At 37.3% G+C, this 18,589-nt stretch overlaps 1 protein-coding gene across 1 annotated transcript in view; it reads left to right on the forward strand.

The window, feature by feature from the left end:
• Window positions 1-18,589, forward strand: part of DIP-epsilon (Dpr-interacting protein epsilon) — a 190,659-nt gene that overhangs the window by 100,349 nt on the left and 71,721 nt on the right. The window contains exon 3 of the mRNA XM_070107227.1: window positions 6,268-6,374. Within this exon, the coding sequence (XP_069963328.1) occupies window positions 6,268-6,374 (107 nt within the window). The remainder of the gene's footprint in view (window positions 1-6,267; window positions 6,375-18,589) is intronic.

Consider the following 18,589-nt stretch of genomic DNA (forward strand, 5'->3'; position numbering starts at 1 on the left):
TTAGCATTGTGTACATATATTTATGAAATGCTATAGATTTTAACCGGATAGCGCCCAACGGTGAGGCTACATCGCACCATTACCTCCTTGGCGATCCAGCTTTCGCTCTAATAAGGCTGACATATTTTGAATCTTATACCTTAGGTGAACCGGCCTAATTGGATCGAATTGTTATTAGTCGACTCAATTAATTTGTGATAGGCTCAAAGCGCTTCGTCGATAAATGAGAGTATCTTATATAGGATTTTGATATCATAGAGAATCCGTGTTTCAACCGTCCAAGGGCGAGTACCGTGATCTAAGTCGTTGGAATCAGCCCCTAACTTGGTACTTCTTGCAAATCCGTTGCTTATATTTTCTGATTCTCTCACTTAAAGTTTCTAGTTTCCACGTCATTAAGAATGGCAAACATTTTTAACTTGTCTCAGTAAGTTTGTTTATACTTCGGCCTCACACGTAACTTATTTGTTCATGCCCTTCCTCGGCTCAGGAATAGTAAGCAACGCTTCGCTTCTGTGTACATTTGGTATATTGTTAACAAGATTTGATTACGGTTTCATGCCTTAACTTTTCTCAAAGTCTCACTCATTTCCATCAGAAATTTTACTTATCAAACTTTTAAAGTAATATTGCTTTAATCTTTAACGTTTTTGCTATATTTATATAACTTTTTATTAACCTTATTGATTTCTATTAAATTCTGCTTCAATCCTTTTTTCTGCATCTTTGGAAAATTGTTTTTACATTACACATGCAACTTCATTTCACTCGCTTCGAATTGCTTCATCAAATTGCTAACAAATAAACTACTTTAATTTGCATAAATTTTCCGGTTCGTATATCAAAGTTGGTTGCTGGAAATGATCAAGAACTTTCACTGAGCAAATCTATTCGTTTTCATTTCAACATAAGTGCCCACCCACGTCCAATCATTTGCATAAGTTTATTGTACTCCATTTGAAGAGGACATTTGCTCAATTGTTGCCACAACAAACCACAAACAACCACAACAATGACACTAAGACCGCATATAATTTTACACTTGAAACAACAATTCAAGCCAGTGAGAGCGACGGGCGGTTGCTGAGGCCACTTGGCTGCTCGACTGCTGAATGGCCTGGTTGCTACACTTCACTGCGTATGAAGCAGCGGCGGACGCCCGAAGAAGCCCGCCTCAAAAACCACTTAACCACGAGGGCGGGTGTGGTGACTCAAGGTAGCAGGTCCTTGTTTTGCTTGCTGCCGTTATCCTGCCGAATTCTGGGCGTTCTGGTGGGCCGGCTTGTGGGCAAGGCAAATGTCTTGTTATTAAGCAGCTCATGTGATACAATGTGATACATTACTGTGTATGTGTGTGAGTGGATTGTGTACATTTGAGATTTGTGACCAAGCATTTGTTGTGTTGTTTGTTAATATACCTGTTTGTGTGGTTGTGTGTGCATCCGCAAGCACAAGCCCATTCAGTCAACAACTCAATATTATTGCAATTAATTATTTGCTACAATCGCCGCAACATAAGCTGTATTTGCACAGTGTGTGTGTGTTGGTTTATAGGAGAAAAGATTTGTTGTTTTCTCGGGTCGTCTGTGACCGTCGGGAAATGATGCGACATAATGGGTCTTTCATTTAGAATATTTTAAATCATGTTAGTCCACAAAAATTTTCAAAAAATTTCATATATTTTGCCTTAGGGTTGCCACTTTTGCTATTGTATAAAAGTCACAAATCGTTCTAAATATTTTAGATAAACTTAAAGATTTTATTAAAGTAATTATTGTGGCCATTTTGGCTTAAAATCGTCTTAAGCAGAGTTGCCACCTATTTCGTATGAATTTTCAGCGAAAACCAAAATTTTGACATAACAATTCGGGAAGGTATGTTTATGAAGTACATTTATTTAAAACATTGTCCCATATATTGAAGGAAAAGCATCCCTGACCAAGGTAGTTCAGTAATGTATGGTCTCCGAGCTTCACAGTGAATGCGTTAATTTGTATTATTTTCACCATCTAACAAGATCTAGTAACTATCTTTAAATCTCTCAGAGATTTTCGATATAAAGCCCTCTGATGATGTTTTCAGCCTTCCGAAGACTACATAAACAAACCATTAAAAATCTAACAGCTTAAAATTTTTGACCCACCTCTTCGAACTAGAGTCATTATAAGTTATTTAGACTTTTGTGTTGCATTATACTTAAAAATAAGTCTTTAAATTTTTAAAAATTATTTGTAAAAAACATTGCAGGCTCAAACGTCAGTTATAACGGAAAATCCCTCCAAATGTTGAAATATTTAAAGCGTTTTTTAGAGAAACGTGTCCAAAGAGCGGCTTTTATTGGCATCTGTGATGCACTATGAATAAAACTAAGAATCCAATCTTCAAATGGCGTCCGTCGATATAATTGGCAAGTACATTGGCTGCGAAGCGAATGTAGCTGTAAGACCCAGGCAAGCTCGGTACATGAAAGACTCTACAATAGGATATTCTATAATTCTTCTTCGTCTGCAACCCTGAAAACTGATCACTGCTTCGTAGATCTGCTGATCTTCTCACATACCGACAAGGGATATATGGATGGGGTGAAGCCACTGGAGAAGAAGCGCAGTGAACTTTTTCAACGATGGGTCGAAACTCAGAGGGAAGGTTTGAGGTGGAGTTTTCTGTAAAGAGCTCTTCCTCATGCATAGTTTTAAACTACCCGATCAATGTAGCGTTTTTCAAGTAGAGGAGGTTGTCACTAAGATAGCAGTACATGTACACATTGCTCCGAAGTGAAGCCTCTTTCAGGTAGGTGGGCATTTGCTCCCATAGAAGAGCGACAAATCTAGCTTTGAGCTTTGAGCTCGCTCGCTGTTCGCTTAAAATTTGTTAAGAAGTGTCTGACTTCACTATCGATAGCATCAAACTATTTTTTTATTAGGCTCGTCTAAGTGCCTGGTCATAACGGAATCGTTGGAAACTGCAAAGCCGAAGAGCTCCCAAGAGAGGTCACTCTCGTCCCGATTACATTGGATTATGAACGAGTTTTGTTTCTTCATCTAACGCTGGACTGTAGGTCTTCGCTTGAGCTTAGCTGGCGTTAGTCAACAACTAGCTCCTTTGTGACTGCGAAATCTTACTGCACTAGGGCAAAATGTAGAACATCTACTGAACTACTTGCTCTCAGTACGGTAGGAGGAGCTGTAACTAGTCGTTGGCTTATAGGCGTCTATGCGGTAAAGCTGAAAAGTTTGTCGAACTCTAACTTTCAAAGTTGTTTGAAGGAAGATGACGTGGAAGCATCCAGGCACTTTCTCCTCCATTATCCAGCTTTTGCAAGACTGAGGTTGAAATATTACGCCAGTCATATCTTTGGCGAACCTGGCTAAATAGCCGGCCTCAACCAATTTGTGAAAGCCACAAAGCGCTTTGTCAATTTTCGAGAGATTATTTTTTTCATCAATACTTAAGAGTACATATTTCGGTATCATGACAGACTGGCGTTCTCAGCTGTTCAAGTGAGATCCGTTTTTGGATCGACTTTTAACTAACGTAGCGTTTCCTACAGGGTATGTATACCGCCGGCACAATTTTAAGCATAGCTGCTGCTAAATAAGATATATCTTATTATTCATCCACATAAGTATTTATATGAGCGCACTTTATTACTTCACTTCTTCACTTCAACACTCTGTCTGTCGGAGAGTGCTTAGGTGCGTTCAGTTGTGTATATACTTGTATGTTTGCTTGCCAGTGTGCTAGTTTGCTTTGCGCTTCGGCTAATATTCAATATCAGCATTGAAAATGGTCTCAGATTTGTGTACATAATAACCATGATTTAAACTATTGTGTAGCAGCACGTCAAGGACAGAAATAGTTAAGCGAACGAACAACCAACACAACAGCAACAACAGCCATAAAGTGAAAAACAAGGACTAAAGCCAACAAGGAGCCGACAAACTGCGCAACAGTGGGGCCATCAAGCGACCAGACCAGACGTGCCACTGGCTAACCAACCAGGCATACCAATCAGCTCTAAAATATTCAAAACACAACAAGCAGGAGGCAACTATTTAGCTTATCCGCACGGTCCGGGGCACAGTGGCAAGCCGGCGGCAAGATGAGGTAACAACAACGGGGACGAGAAAATCAAAAATAAAAATAATGAACATGAAAATAAAACAAAAACTTTACATCATCATTGCTCGCAAACAAGCGGAAAATACAATACCAACAACAACAACTAAGCGGGCATCCTGCGACGACAACAGAAACGAAGCAACGAAACCAAGTGAAATGGCTAAACACTTGATGAAGTGTTCATTTTGCATGCCGAAAGTTTTTGTTGTCGTTGTTGTTGTGCCTGTGCTCTTGTGGGCTCTTATTGTCGGTATTGCCAGTATTGCTGTTATTGTTGTGTTAGCGTTACTGTTATATGGCTATTTTAGTTGTTGATTTAGTTGCCTAGTATATATATTTATATATAGTTGTTGTGTACATTGTTGTTGTATTATTGTTGGGTCACTTCCTGCTGCTGCTCCCCTGCTGCGTCCACGGCTGGCTGCCGGTAACTGGCAGCTAACAGCTGTTAACTTGGCATACCATTATTGCTATGATAATTGGTCTAACTTATTTTGGGGCGGAATTTCTCATTTCTCGTTTGAAGGCTTTTCATTTTTGTTGTTGTTTGGCTTACTAAATTTTATAGTTCGTGGTTAGTGGGCTGTTTGGACTGGGTCAACCTAATTTTTGTGGCGAGTTTGCTCAGTTTTTAAATGTAGGGTGTTAATTGCTGCAAATTTTTTTTTTTTGAAAACAGTGTTGAGTTGCGGCACAAGTTATCTGCTCTTGACAAATTTGAAGTGACTTAAATTTAATTTCTGGCTTTCGATTTGAGAAAAGAAAAATACCAGCGTGGCCATGACCTATTTCTTTGCATATTTCTGTTGGTACTGCAGTATCTTCTAGGCGGAAGTTTTTGCCATCAGGAAAGCGACTCAGATGGCTAAAAACGCAGGAAACAACATAAAGGGCTAAGAAATTAAAGCCATTATCTCACATCGCATGTAGTCAGAGAATATCCTTAGATACTAAGAGGGGGTAGATGTAGTGGCTGCCGGAAAACGACTGGCTACCGAACCAGTAAAGGAAATAAGTAAGTCCCTAAAAACGATACACAGTGAAATTTCCTGAAAGGCTGGCAGACGGATAAGAGTGAGATGGAATACCTTAAGAATATTTAGGATCGCTGTGGTCATGCGCTTAACTCACACGGACTCGAAAGAACAGCAGGAGGGTTGTTGGCCTAATGACAGGTCACAACTTACTGGCATCACATACGGAGCGGATGGGCATTAGTAACGACAATACATGCAGAAAGTACAGGATAGGGGCCATGAGAGCGACGCTGGAACACCTTCTACACTTCTTTCCAGCGAAGTCTTAAATATCTAGGTGCTTCACAGTTCAAGAGACTAGATGAAATATGACGTACCTGCAGTACAGTATAATCCAACTTGACCATAAGCAGAAGTATTTTCTCCCCATTTTCATTATTGTGCTCGACTTCATTGCTTTTCTCTCAATCGCAAAAGTATGAAAAAAGTTTATCTTACAAGTAGAATACCTCTAACTGATAAAAATAGTTAACCTTTACTGTAATGCCTTTTGATCTTCAACACATACTTACTCATAAGTAAAGACTACTCATTTTTATTAATTTCCCTCCCTGAAAGAAAAAGTTTTCCACAAAAAACACTAAAATATTAGGCACCCTACAGCAAGCGAGCGAGATAACAATACATCCCCCCATCTCGTTTAACTATAAACGATTAACTTAAGCCAACCTTCGCCTGCAATTAATCTTAGAGCAGACGAATAAACCAAGTTAATTTCAGCCTCCAAGCTGAGCCAGCACTGGCTGCTCACGGGAAATATGAATATTCCTGCAACAAAAACATCAATGAGATAAATGTTAAGTGAAGATAATTAACGAAATAATGACTGGCGTAGTCGCCCTACAGCTGTTCGTTTGCCACAATTCGTTAAATGGAGAGTTATTGTGGTTAGACACTAGCAGCATATCTTCTTATGCCTCAGAGGCATTTGCAGTGTTCACATAAATTAAAATATAGATACAGAAAGACGTACTTACTACATGCAAAAAATACAGTTATACAAAGTGTGATAATTTATTACCAAATCCTTAACATTTTCTCTGACTTTTATTAATGCCCTTCGTTTTATCTTTCTATTTTTTACTCTCTCTTTCTCTCTTTCTTGCAGTTGACTCCGAAGATCCTGAATTTACGGATGTCATTGATAATATTACAGTGCCAGCGGGCCGAAATGTCAAATTGGCGTGTTCTGTTAAGAATTTGGGCTCATACAAGGTAAGTCATTAATTTTGATAAGATAAGATTAGTAAGGTTAGGTAAGAAATGAACTATATGTAAGTACATAAGTAACATTAGTTTATAAAACTAATCAAACAACTTTGCTGCTTCTTATAGAGCTTCTTAAATTCTTAAAAGCTTTTTACATTTTATTTTTTTTTCTATAATCTCCCGCTTTTGTCTTAATTTTTTTTGGTTAGTGTAAGAATTTAACACTATGATTCAGATTGATAGTCGGGAGATTGTATTATGTAGTGCTATACTCAATTTTTGAGCAAAAGCTCAAATAAAATACTAATCATAGTAAGTTAAAGCACGTACTCCTTTTGTTTCATTCCTTTAGCTCACTCATTAGCAATTCTCAATAAGTTTATGAAATCTTTTCTATAAACAGAGTTCGATGTTTGTGATTTATGACTCCATTATTAAGGTATTAAACAAGCTTTTGGGTTTAAATTTTTTCTCTTGAGATAAAAGATCACTGAACATCATTAATAGAGCAGTTCTCAAGTTACTTTAGATAGAAACAGAAAAGATTATATCAAATCCTGAAACCTAAAAAAGTCTTTATTCGAAAGTATTGTCCGTGCAGTGATCTACGATCAAAAAAGAAACAAAAAATTAAAAAATGACGGCGTTTAAAAAAAAATTGAATTTAACATAAAATATTGGTCGGGTTTCGCCTGCAAAATTTCGACTTTTGATCAGATAAAAAACTGCTAGGTATAAAATAACAATAGAAACATTGATAGAATTATGAATAAAGCATGCAGAAAAAATATTGAGTAATCACTCGTGTAGTTTTGAGAAAAACGCCTCAAAAGATGAAGTGATGGAGCTGTTTAAACTAGGCGACTATGCTTTACAAAGTTGTAAATCAAAAACTACTTAAAATGTATATTTAAAATTTTAGTATATTCTTTTAAGGGGAATTCTAGTGTAGAATTTTAAGAAAATCTACTTTTTTTCATATTTTAAAATTTTAACTATTTAAGAATATGTCTACGAGAGGATTTTTGAAAAATTAAATTATTTTCGGAGATATAGACCTCTAAACTGGTTCGACTGGGTCTAATCGAACAAAAGATTTTACTCGCAACTTTAAATGCATTTTTCTTAGACCAGACTTTCTCAGTACGATACCCACTATTTCTCGAGTTCTACTTAACCGATTTACTTGAACATTTCTGAGAATCTTTTCAATAGGTCTCTCTCGAGTATGAATTAGCCTCATCCCGAAATTTAAATTTTTACTATTTTAATAAATGGTAAAAAACGTTTTTTTTTCAAGCAGTCACCATTTAGTCAAACTTTTTTTTTTTACTTACGCGACATTCATTGCAGATTGATAATTTTTTTTTTTCCATTTGAAATCATATGTATGCTCATGTGACACCCCGCTTCATCAGCTGCCATTATTTTTTAATTTTTTTTTTTACACTTTGAAAATTAGCTAGAATTCTTGTCTCTAGACTAGAATACCTTTTAAAATATAGCTTATTGAATAATAGAAACAAACTGTCTTTAACTTGACCCTAGGTTCTCGATGTCAGTAGTTTTTTTTCGGACTCAAAGACAGTAATTTTTTTTCCTAAAAACACAAGGCATTTTCAGCTGTGTTACGCTGTCTTCTTCTTATGAGTTTTAGCCGATTCTCTTAATATAGGCTCACCCCATTGACTAATAGCAGCGATAAAGGAAGCTCAGAAATGGAAAGGAATCTTTTTTGTGTACTGCAAATGACCAAGATTGAAATGAAGAGTGAAATCATTAGAGCTGACTGAATAATGTGGTCATAAGCACCCTCCACGCACAACGACTCAGCTTTTCTTCCATTAATTTCTTCTGGCATTTTACCAATCTCTGTTTCCCTTAATTAGCCTAAATGTAAATTAATTCAATCATGCTAATCTATTCCGCATATTTTAACTAATAAAATATAAATAATATTGCTGTTGTAGTTAGCATTGCCATTGTTGTTGTAACGCTGAGGTTGTTTGAAGACAACCGGCAATAAAATATGCATACTAATACAAACAAGCATAGGCAAATGCACACACACACTGGCTGGCTATTAGATACAAATGTAATACACATGAATACATTCATTCCATTCATTAATAACCATAATTACACACACACACACATGCAAATATATAATACATAACGGTATAAGTATCTACATTTCCGGCGGCGTGTAGCATTCATGACTTACTCCAGCTACGTTTGTGCTGTCTTTGCTGACTGTCATGTGCCGTTGACTGGCTTCTGGCCCTTTCGTGCGCTCGTGTGTGTGTGTGTGCACCCGGCTGATGTGCCAGAAGGTATGCTACATAATGTAGCAAAAGCGCGCACATACACAAACATTTGCGCATATATTCATGAGTCAAAGCAGTGCATGAGCATCATTAACATCACCGCTGGTGCTGTTGCTGCGGTCATATTTTGTTGTCATTGTTGCTGCTGTTGTTGTTGTTGGTTGTTTGTATGTAATTGTGGTTGTCTTCACCTTGTTTTCTGCCAACTAATGAAATTAATTAGCCTCCTGTAATAATGAACCACACTGCGGCAGCCGCAGCAGTTCAGCAGGCGAAGGCAAGCGCAAACGACAAAAAAAAAGACACAAAAACAACAACAGCAATGAAGCGCACATGAAGTTATAGTATCAGCACCTCGGCAGGCAGGCAGGCAGGCAGGAAGTGTCGTGTGGAAGCGTCGGTTGCAGGAAGAAGGCGCCGCATGCGGGAAGCGCAGCCAACAAATTACGCCAAAAGAGCAATGAGCGCTAATAAGCAGGAAGGACACGACAAAGTAAATAAAAAGTACACAAGCAAATAAAAATAAAAACAAAGAAATTGGACACCGATGGTGCTGGGTGCGCCATGTTGGCTTTTGGGGATGCGTTGCAAATATGCTTTAATTGCTGATGGGACACCAGTTGCCTTCGAATCCGCACACAAACACACGACAAGCGAGCAAACACAATTTAATGCCACAAATACATATTTACACATATTTACTGTATGCATATGTGTGCGTGTGTGTAATTTGCATTTATTTAGTATACACTTAAGTGGAGTCAAATGATGTTCACTTAAGCAGACTGTTGATTTATGCTTGTAAATATATGGCAACACACCTATGCCTGCATGTGTGTGTGAGTACGTCTAACTTAAGGCGTCAACCCAACGCTCCATCATCGGCAATTTACTGCAGTCCACGTTAGTTGGCAAGAAATGAGAAAAACTAAAGTAAAATCTCTTCTGTGATTTGTAATTACTTAGAATTTGCGGCAAATTATCACCATGCATTGTCGCTCAACGACACGGAAGTAGCTCAAGCGTGTACAAATGATGTAGGTTATATATGTATATATATTATATATGTATATAGAATTGCTTAATTGTGTGTGTTAGAAATGCATTCCGGCTTGATGATTCTTTGCTCAGTTTCAAAGCCACCACTCGGCCGGATACTCTTGTGTGTACTTAAATATTCAGTTATAAGTTTTTAGTACTTAAAGCAGTACTGGACTGTGGCATTTTATATTATTTAACTATTACCGGGCTATAAAATGTATGCTAAAGAACTTTCCTATCAAGCTTTTGGGGCACAATTCCTCTCTCATCGGCGAAAGTGAACCGCTTCTGGGTGATTGCTGCCATCAGACACTTCAATTGTTGAAAGCAGATGATTGTCTCATAGTAGAAGTTTCTCTGCCAAACTCACAAAAAGCCAGTCCCATAGCAAAACTTTCGCGACCGTCGATTATTGTTCGATTATATTAGCCCGGCTAAACATAATTCGACGACGACCGTTTTCATTTGACCTTGCCGTAATTGATCCATTTTTCATCACCAGTAACTATCCGTTTCAGATATGGCTCGATTTTGTTGCGATCAGCAGCAATCAGCAGATAGCAATGTTAAGCTCCTGGGCAATCGAAGCAGTGCTTATATGACAGTTGGACTCACCGATTTCCATTATTTTATCAATATTTTCGACAGCTCACATTATCTTTCACAACAAAATTACTAGAACTGAAATGACGAAATTAAATCGCCGATTGCCACACTTACTGGATTCATTAGATTCGAAAGATCCCTTCCTACCAATTTGAACCAAACAATGTTTTGAGAGATAAGCGCACCTTGTACCTCTTTAATATCGCACCAGTACCAAACCGTGATCAATGACAAATAATCGGCACATTCACTTTGAACTGCTTACCGGTTGTGTAAGATCTCAGTTGCAGAGTCTCCATAGGTTAAGCTGGTCATTGGTGATAGGTTTTTCTCACAAAATTTATTGTTACTGAAGACTTGTAAAACTGAACCTGATAACTTTTTTCAGGCAACATAAAAATTACTGATCATCCGATGACTTCTTAACTTCAGGCAGTTCACAGAATAAACTGCGGACAATAAAGGTAAAGAACTGCGGTGATTTTGTCTTGTCCAGTTTTGGTTCTTTCGTTTCTCACAATACTTATTAGTTGGTTGTAACTTGTTAAGTTTAGATTTTTCGAAATCAGATTTTAAAGTCAACTTTTTTTGACTGCAATCAATAATTTAACAGTGGTAGAAAGTTAAGTTGGAAAAGTGGTAGAAAAGTTAGGGCTAAAACACAGCAGGTGTCAACATCAAAGTTTAAAACGTAACCTCGACCATTTCTCAACGTAACGGTATAACTTAACCTAACTTTTTGAACCCACAACTATTGTACTTTTCACTTAAATCACAATTACAGCTTTTACTTAATTTCAGCTTCTCTGATTTCAATTAAAGTCACTCCAAACTTATAGAAAGTTTGTGACCACTCATCTCATACCTCAATAATTGCACCCATAATGATTATAGTTAAAGTGTGGCAACCCTCACCACTTACCAACTGAGAGTCGTGCAACCATGAAAGCCAAGTATAATTGAACTGAGTATAATAAAGTGACACTTAAAGTTGACTCACTCGAATCGAGTTTAACACTTTGACTTCACAATTTTTCTCCTCCGCTTACATGAAAACTACAACAACAAAAACAAACAGTATAATGTTGATGTTGTCACGGTGGCGACTCTTTTTCCAACAAAAAGAACAGCAACAACACGATAGCTACCATTGAAATTGTTGCGGCAGTCAGAGTCACTAACGGCATCAAGTCACCGAGGGACATGCCATTTACCGCAAAATGTCCGTTTAATTCACACGCACAGCTGTCAGCCCAACCGACTGCATACGTAGCCGTAGGCACACACACACACAAGGAGGTGTACACGTAGCGTTTGTCTATTTGTTTATTAAACAGAGGCAAGTCAACTTCCGCTTGGCGTCTAAACTCCTTTTCTGAGCGTATATGTTTAGTGTATATGTGGTATGTGCGTGTGTGCGCAGTATTACATGTAATTATGGGCGTAATTGGTTGGGTGGAAATTATAGGATATCCTCTTGCGAGTGTTGTCGAAAGCGCCTCGTTAACTCGTACATATAATTTGATGGCAGGTTCATTTATGCCCCGGTTCCCTCCAAAGCTGCTTAGTTGGCTGCTGTTTGATAGTTTGGTTAGTTGGTGGGTTGGTGAGCTCGTTGGCTGGTGGAGGCATATTTATTTACTTGTTGTTGTCTGAGATTAAATTAATTGAACCCGTACCTTGGGCTTACAACAAAGTGTATTTTGAGTATTATCGTTGCTTCAAGGTGATTATTATTTGTCGCCGAAGGCGCTTCCCTGCGGCGTTTCATTTGCAAGAAGCTAATTGAAATTCGTTAGAAAAATTATGTGTAGGTCAAGAATTTGCTCACATCTTTAGGATATGCTATTTGTAAAACTCATTTTTGTTGACGTGATTCCAATAGGGATTAGAACTGTAATTTTTTCAAAGAAACGTAACGTTCTATAAATAGACCCCGATTGATTTGAAAAAGATGTCTGCTCACAACTATCTTGACATATGAGTTCGAGACGGTTCCTAGTTCTAATATTTCTGACTGTCCTCAAAATTCATCTTGTTTTAGACTTTCTAAGTACCAGTAAGGATAAGGATAAGAATAAGGATAAGGATAAGGACAAGAATAAGGATAAGGATAAGAATAAGAATAAAGATAAGGATAAGGATACGGATAAAGATAAGGATAAAGATAAGGATAAGGATGAGGATGAGGATGAGGATAAGGATAAGGATGAGGATGAGGATAAGGATAAGTATAAGTATAAGTATAAGTATAGGGATAAGGATAAAGCTAAGGATAGGGATAAGGATAGGGATAAAAATAAAAATAAAGATAAATATAAATATAAATATAAGTATAAATATAAGGATTAAGACAAAGACAAAGATAAAGATAGAAAGTGGATAATTTAATATTTTAGTCCATAGTTAGGATGGAAATTCATAATAATTTAAAAAAAAAGTGTGTCAAATAAACTAATTTAAAGCTAAAATTCTGAATAAATTGCTCAGGTGATTTCAATGCAAGTAAATGCAGTTGCGATATTGGCGTATTTCAAAATAGTAATAATCGGAAATTTGAGAAATTGTCGCTCAAAATTGAAAACAATTAAAATTGAGGCGAAAACATGGAAGAGAATTAAGTTCTTTATTTGCGGCAGTTTTGTGACAGCATTTCATACATCAGCTTACATGCGTTCGTCTTCAAGTAAGTGTATGTGTATGTACATATATGGATGGCATTGGCTTTAATTGCAAAAGCCTGCTGTGAATAAAATTGAAATTTCAAAGCTTTGACACATGACTTAAAGTTATTGCAGTGCAATAAATTCGCATTAGGCATTTAAGGCCTCAACAAGGCCAACGGCGACAGATCCAAGGCAAAGCTTGGCTAATATGTACAAATACATGCATAACTGTGTGTGTGTGTGTGTATGTACTTGCCTTTGTCTCTGGGCAAACTGATGAGTGGCAATTTGTCAGAGCATTGAAATGCAGCTAAAGTGCAAGGTGAGCTTTGCTTTGCTTTGTGTGTATCGGTGTGTGTGTGTGTGTGGTTGTGCTTTGAAGCTGTGCTTTGAGTATCTGTTGCAGAGTTTTAGGCGCAACATTTTACAAATTGTAGAAAATAGTAAAATAGATGGCGGGTAATTTGTTTCGAAGGTAGTGAAAGATTGCACTTTGGAGTAGAAGTTCGAAGATCGTAGAAAGGATGCAGCAATTTTGATTAAATGGCTTTAAGAGAGTAGCAGATGAGTTTAGTATTTTTTTAACTAAAGACTTATGCATAGATATTTTTAATTTCGGTGATTTTGGAGATTATCAAGTTTATATTGAGATTTTGAAGCACTAATTCGTTTCCCTCGACTAAGGATTATTTATAATAATTATTTTTACGTTTAATATAAAAATATTTACGTTAATTTTTCAAAAACATCTTAGACTCAGAGCCATAGAAACCAATAGTAGGCTTCGAACACCGAATTCCGCACAAAAAAGATAGAAGAAGACGTTTTTGTCTCCAAAATGTAAATTACAGGTTACCAAAACACTTTTTTAAAACTAATTTTTTTCTTTTTGTCTGGAAGCCATTTGTTCGATACTTTTTATTTTGTAATTCGAATATTATTAAACAAATATCAAATATTTTTTTAACAATTTTATATATCTGTCAAAACTACAGAATACAATTTAATAATATTCAAAACAAAAATTTCAAACTTTTGCTCTCAATAATATCTCTAAAAAAATATTTTCGAAATCCATACGTTTGATACAGATGTTTTCATTCCTAAATAGAATTTTTAAAAAGGCGGCAACTCTAACCGAAAATATGTTCAAATGTAAGTTTTCATAATGCTTTTTAATTAGAAACCCATGTTCAAAAGTACTTTTTATTCATTTTAATGTATTCATATTTATGAACAGCTGGCAACCATCTGCAAAGAAAAAATTATAATCGTCGGCTTTTTAGTTGGTTTCCAGTTTTATGTTAATTTTTTGTGCTATTTCTTTTATCATATTATTTTGACTTAAGTGTTTCTAACAAGTGGCAACCTTTACACGTTGTGAAAACCCTAAAAGAATTGCAAATACCCCACAAAGAAAAATATACTACAATCGCGTCAGCCGTCACCGTAGTCATGCTCATGTCGTGTGACGAATATTTGTTGCGTTACATAATTTCGTTGCATTCGACCAATTGTAATACCGTGTCAAATCGAGTCAGTATAGCATATAGCTGTCATACAAACTGACTACTCAAAGTTCTTGTTTCGGTGCAACCGTAGTTAATGTTTTCTTGTGTTTTTCTTTGAATTAAATTAAATACTGTGGAATGCTAATTCAATATCTGAAGCAGTAATTTGACTAAAAACTCAGAATAAAATGTAAATTTTTAAAGCTACACCAATCACAAAACATTACGCTTACTACATAGTATATACTTGAACACAAATATTTTTACATATATCCACACGTATTATTGTTGATAATATGTATGAATTTGCATTATTGTAAATATGTGGCAGCGACTAACCGAAGAAGCGGCAAACAATGCTAAGAGGAGCGTGACGAGCACAGCAAAAACATGCAAGCTATAAACGAACGATTGTACATATGTATGTATGTTTATATGTGTGTTCATGCCATTCATGCCCACAGCTGGCATTGTCAACACACATGCTTTGTTGTTATTTTTGGCTTAGCTTTGGCATTCTTAACCATAAGCTGTGGCATTTCGCATGCGAGCCAAACAAACTGGCATACAAAACGAACTGATATTTAATTCATGCAATGCCCACACACACACACACAACAACCAACACACACGTATGTACAGAAACACTCAGGCTCTCTGCATAAATATAAAATAAACATATGTACAGTAAATAAACAAGCGGGCGAGCAAACAAACGAATGCACTTGTGGTCAAAGATTGTCTTCCACAGCACACACATTGACGCTTACCAACCGACATACTCACACACATACAAACACATACACTTGCGAGTTCATGTGGCAGCGAATTGTCGTGCTAAGCAGCTTGCCATTTGCTCATGAGCTTGCAATAACTCAACCGGCTTACGCTGCAGCCATGGCCAAAGCAGGTTCCAATACATATTCGAGCATTTTTTAATTTTGCTCTACATTTTCTTGTTGTGTTTTTGTTTTTGCTCTGCAATATGCACTTCAACAGCAACATATTGGAACACGAAGCAAAATCTTAAATAAAAACCAAAGCTGGGATGTGAACTCAACCGCAGCACACAAACAAACAAACAAACAAACCTTCCAGCGCCGACGTGCAGTGACACGGCTTGCTTGTGAAACACTCCTGTGTACATACGTATGTATGCCTGTTTGTGTGTAGACTTATATGCATAATGCATGAATTGGAATCAGTTGTAAGCAAGTCAATGCACTGACTAAATAATGCTGTAAACAAGAGCGCTCGTAAGATTAGAGCAACTGCCACTAAATTTAATAGTTGGTATAAGTGCCCTTATTAAATATGCAATGAGCATGTGTACTTTTTGTTGTTGTAAATGCAAATATGAAGAGAATATATGTATTTATACATGAGTAGGTTGTGTTTTACAGCGGCATATGATTTCTTAAAGTGATAACTGTCAGAGCCAATGACAGTTGACAGTTCTCAAAAACTCGCTCCTTTTCCCTTCACAATTGGGAAAATTTCGAAGAAATATCATGACCCACTTCGAAATTTTGGACAAGGAAAGTTGACTTGCCAGTGAGTTTTATTTTTCGATATTATACCATATTGTTTCCTAAACGCTAGCTACCAAACCAGTGCTCCATATGTAAGAATTGGTTTAATGACGGCCTTATAAATCGACATGACTATATTCGGTTTTTACACTTAGTTCCTGCTGACTATTTTCTTACACGTATAATACGCCATATAAGCTTCTTTAATTCGTTACTCAATATTAATTTTCTAGTTCAGTTTGGTATTGATCTTGACCCCAACACATTTTGCGGTTGGGCACAGATAAATTGTAGTACCACCGAATGAGGAAAGTCGACACTGAGGTATTTTGGTTTTATTCGTGGATAGCATCAGTCATCTCTTGCTAGGATAAACACCTAGTCCGTTGTTTGCGACTCATAGGTGTAACTTTAGTAGAGCTCTTTCCGTTACATTACTGATTAAGAAAGAAAACAGCCCTGATACTATTAACAATATATCGTCTTCATATGATACTGCTTTTACTCCTCCTGCCTTATTTCGTTCAGAGCCACCATCCATAGAGGCGGGGAAAGCACACCTTCTTGAGAAGTGCCTTTACGTGTATATGTAACTCTCTCGTGCCGCTGAGCTGTGTGATGCTATAATCAAAGTCTCAATGATCGCTTTTACTTTTACATTGTTAAAAGTTCTTTCAATATCAATAATGGCAGCCATTGCATACTGTTTGAGATGTAATAACATTTCTATAACATTTACCACCGCGTGTAGGGCATCGACGTTTCATGTATGCATGTTGGCAGTCGATAAGTTATCCGCTATGATTGATCTGATGTGCATATCTATTAGACTCTCTCGGACTTACTGCATGAAGGAGGTGCGGCTTGTAGGTCTAAAGACTTTAGCGTTATCGTGTTTTTTTCTGAATGGTTTTGATAGGAGCGCCATCTTGACTCTTTTCCAACTTCTTGGAATGTAAGATAGCCGGTTATTGCCCTTATAGATCTTCTGAAGCCTTAGAACCATTGGCTATTTTAGCTGCTGCAGCATTATGGGATTAATCCCGTCTGTACCCGCCATTTTAAATGTTAAGAAGCTGTTCATAGAGCATGCAATTTTGACAATGAGACCGAATCGGTCGACGGTACTTGCAGCTTGTTCGGCTTGAACACGCATTACTGTATATTGATGACTAGTGCGTTTCCATTAGAACCTCAAGTGTCCCTCCAGTAGAGGCGGTCCAAGTACCTCCCTCCGTTTTTATGTGTGCTATTTGGTATGCTTAGCTGCAGGTTCTATTTAAGTTCATTGCTTTCATCAATATAAATATCACGTTTGCGTGTGTGTATGCGTATGTGTGATTGCCATTTTTTATGCTCTCAGTATTCGTCAACGTTTGAATTTTCTTATACAATTGCTACTGTTGTTGTCGCTGCCTTATTTATTATTACAAATTCTCTAACACAGTTGTCCTCTTTCCGTCGTTGTCTTCTTTAATTTTTCATTAATACCAACCTTGTTATTATTGTATTATATTGTTGCCACAGTATGTAAACAATTCATGCTTACATTTTAAGCATTTTAAAATAGATATGTTGAAAGAAAACACACACACCCACTCGCTTTTAAGTCGCATACATGTTAGTGCTTCTATACGTGTGTTTACCTATGTATTAGCATAAACAAAGGCGCATATGAGCATGTTTCTCGTAAATACCTGCTGCAAGCGCTTGAATTTTGTTATTTTTATCTCTGTCCGTATACACCGCCATACCCCACTACTTCAGCAAGCAACTTAATTTTGATTCTGCTACCTTAGTTGTCTCTTTCCACGTAAGCTTAATTCTGCCACCACGTCGTGTGGCACTTTTTGGCTTCACTTTCATTGTTAAGCTCTTGTTTTTCATGGAGCTAACAAAAGTCAAAGCTTCCACCTACTACTCCAGCTACAGCAGCATTACTTGTTTAGCATGGCAACGCTTAAAAATAGTTTAATAACAACAAAGCGCCTGTAGGTATGCAACGCGAGTAAATTTAAAGCCGCTTTGTGGTGAAAGGCAGCTACAGCGGCAAAGAGAGCTAGGCGAGAGTGGACTCGGGTGCTTTGCGGTGGCAGCGCATGTGTTGCTGGACACCACATTCACTTGTGAAATCGCCTTGTAAACACGCTTCAGCGACAAGTGTTCGTTATGTAACGTAAGAGCACTTGAGTTATTGTTGTAGCCAGCTGTTGTGACCGGCACTTCATAAACGCTCAATTAGATAACTTTCTTAGTGCTATTGAGCACATTAAATTGTGCGCGCGGATGGCACATTAATTGGCCAATTAAAATTTATACCTTTTAAAATGCTCACACTCTTACGTCTTTAAGCCAAATTAAATTGCCATTAAACCTGTTGTAACAAAACACTTTCCCACTTCGCCCATTGACGCTAATAAATCTGCCAGGCAAGAGCAATCAACGATTCGACACGTCCGGCGGAGCAGGAGGGTTCCACTTTTGCGGCCAATACTTGAATGTTACGTATACGCCACAGCGAGCCAACGCACCGTTCGC

Source organism: Bactrocera oleae, chromosome 3 (genome assembly GCF_042242935.1).
Source record: "Bactrocera oleae isolate idBacOlea1 chromosome 3, idBacOlea1, whole genome shotgun sequence".
NCBI lineage: Eukaryota > Metazoa > Arthropoda > Insecta > Diptera > Tephritidae > Bactrocera > Bactrocera oleae.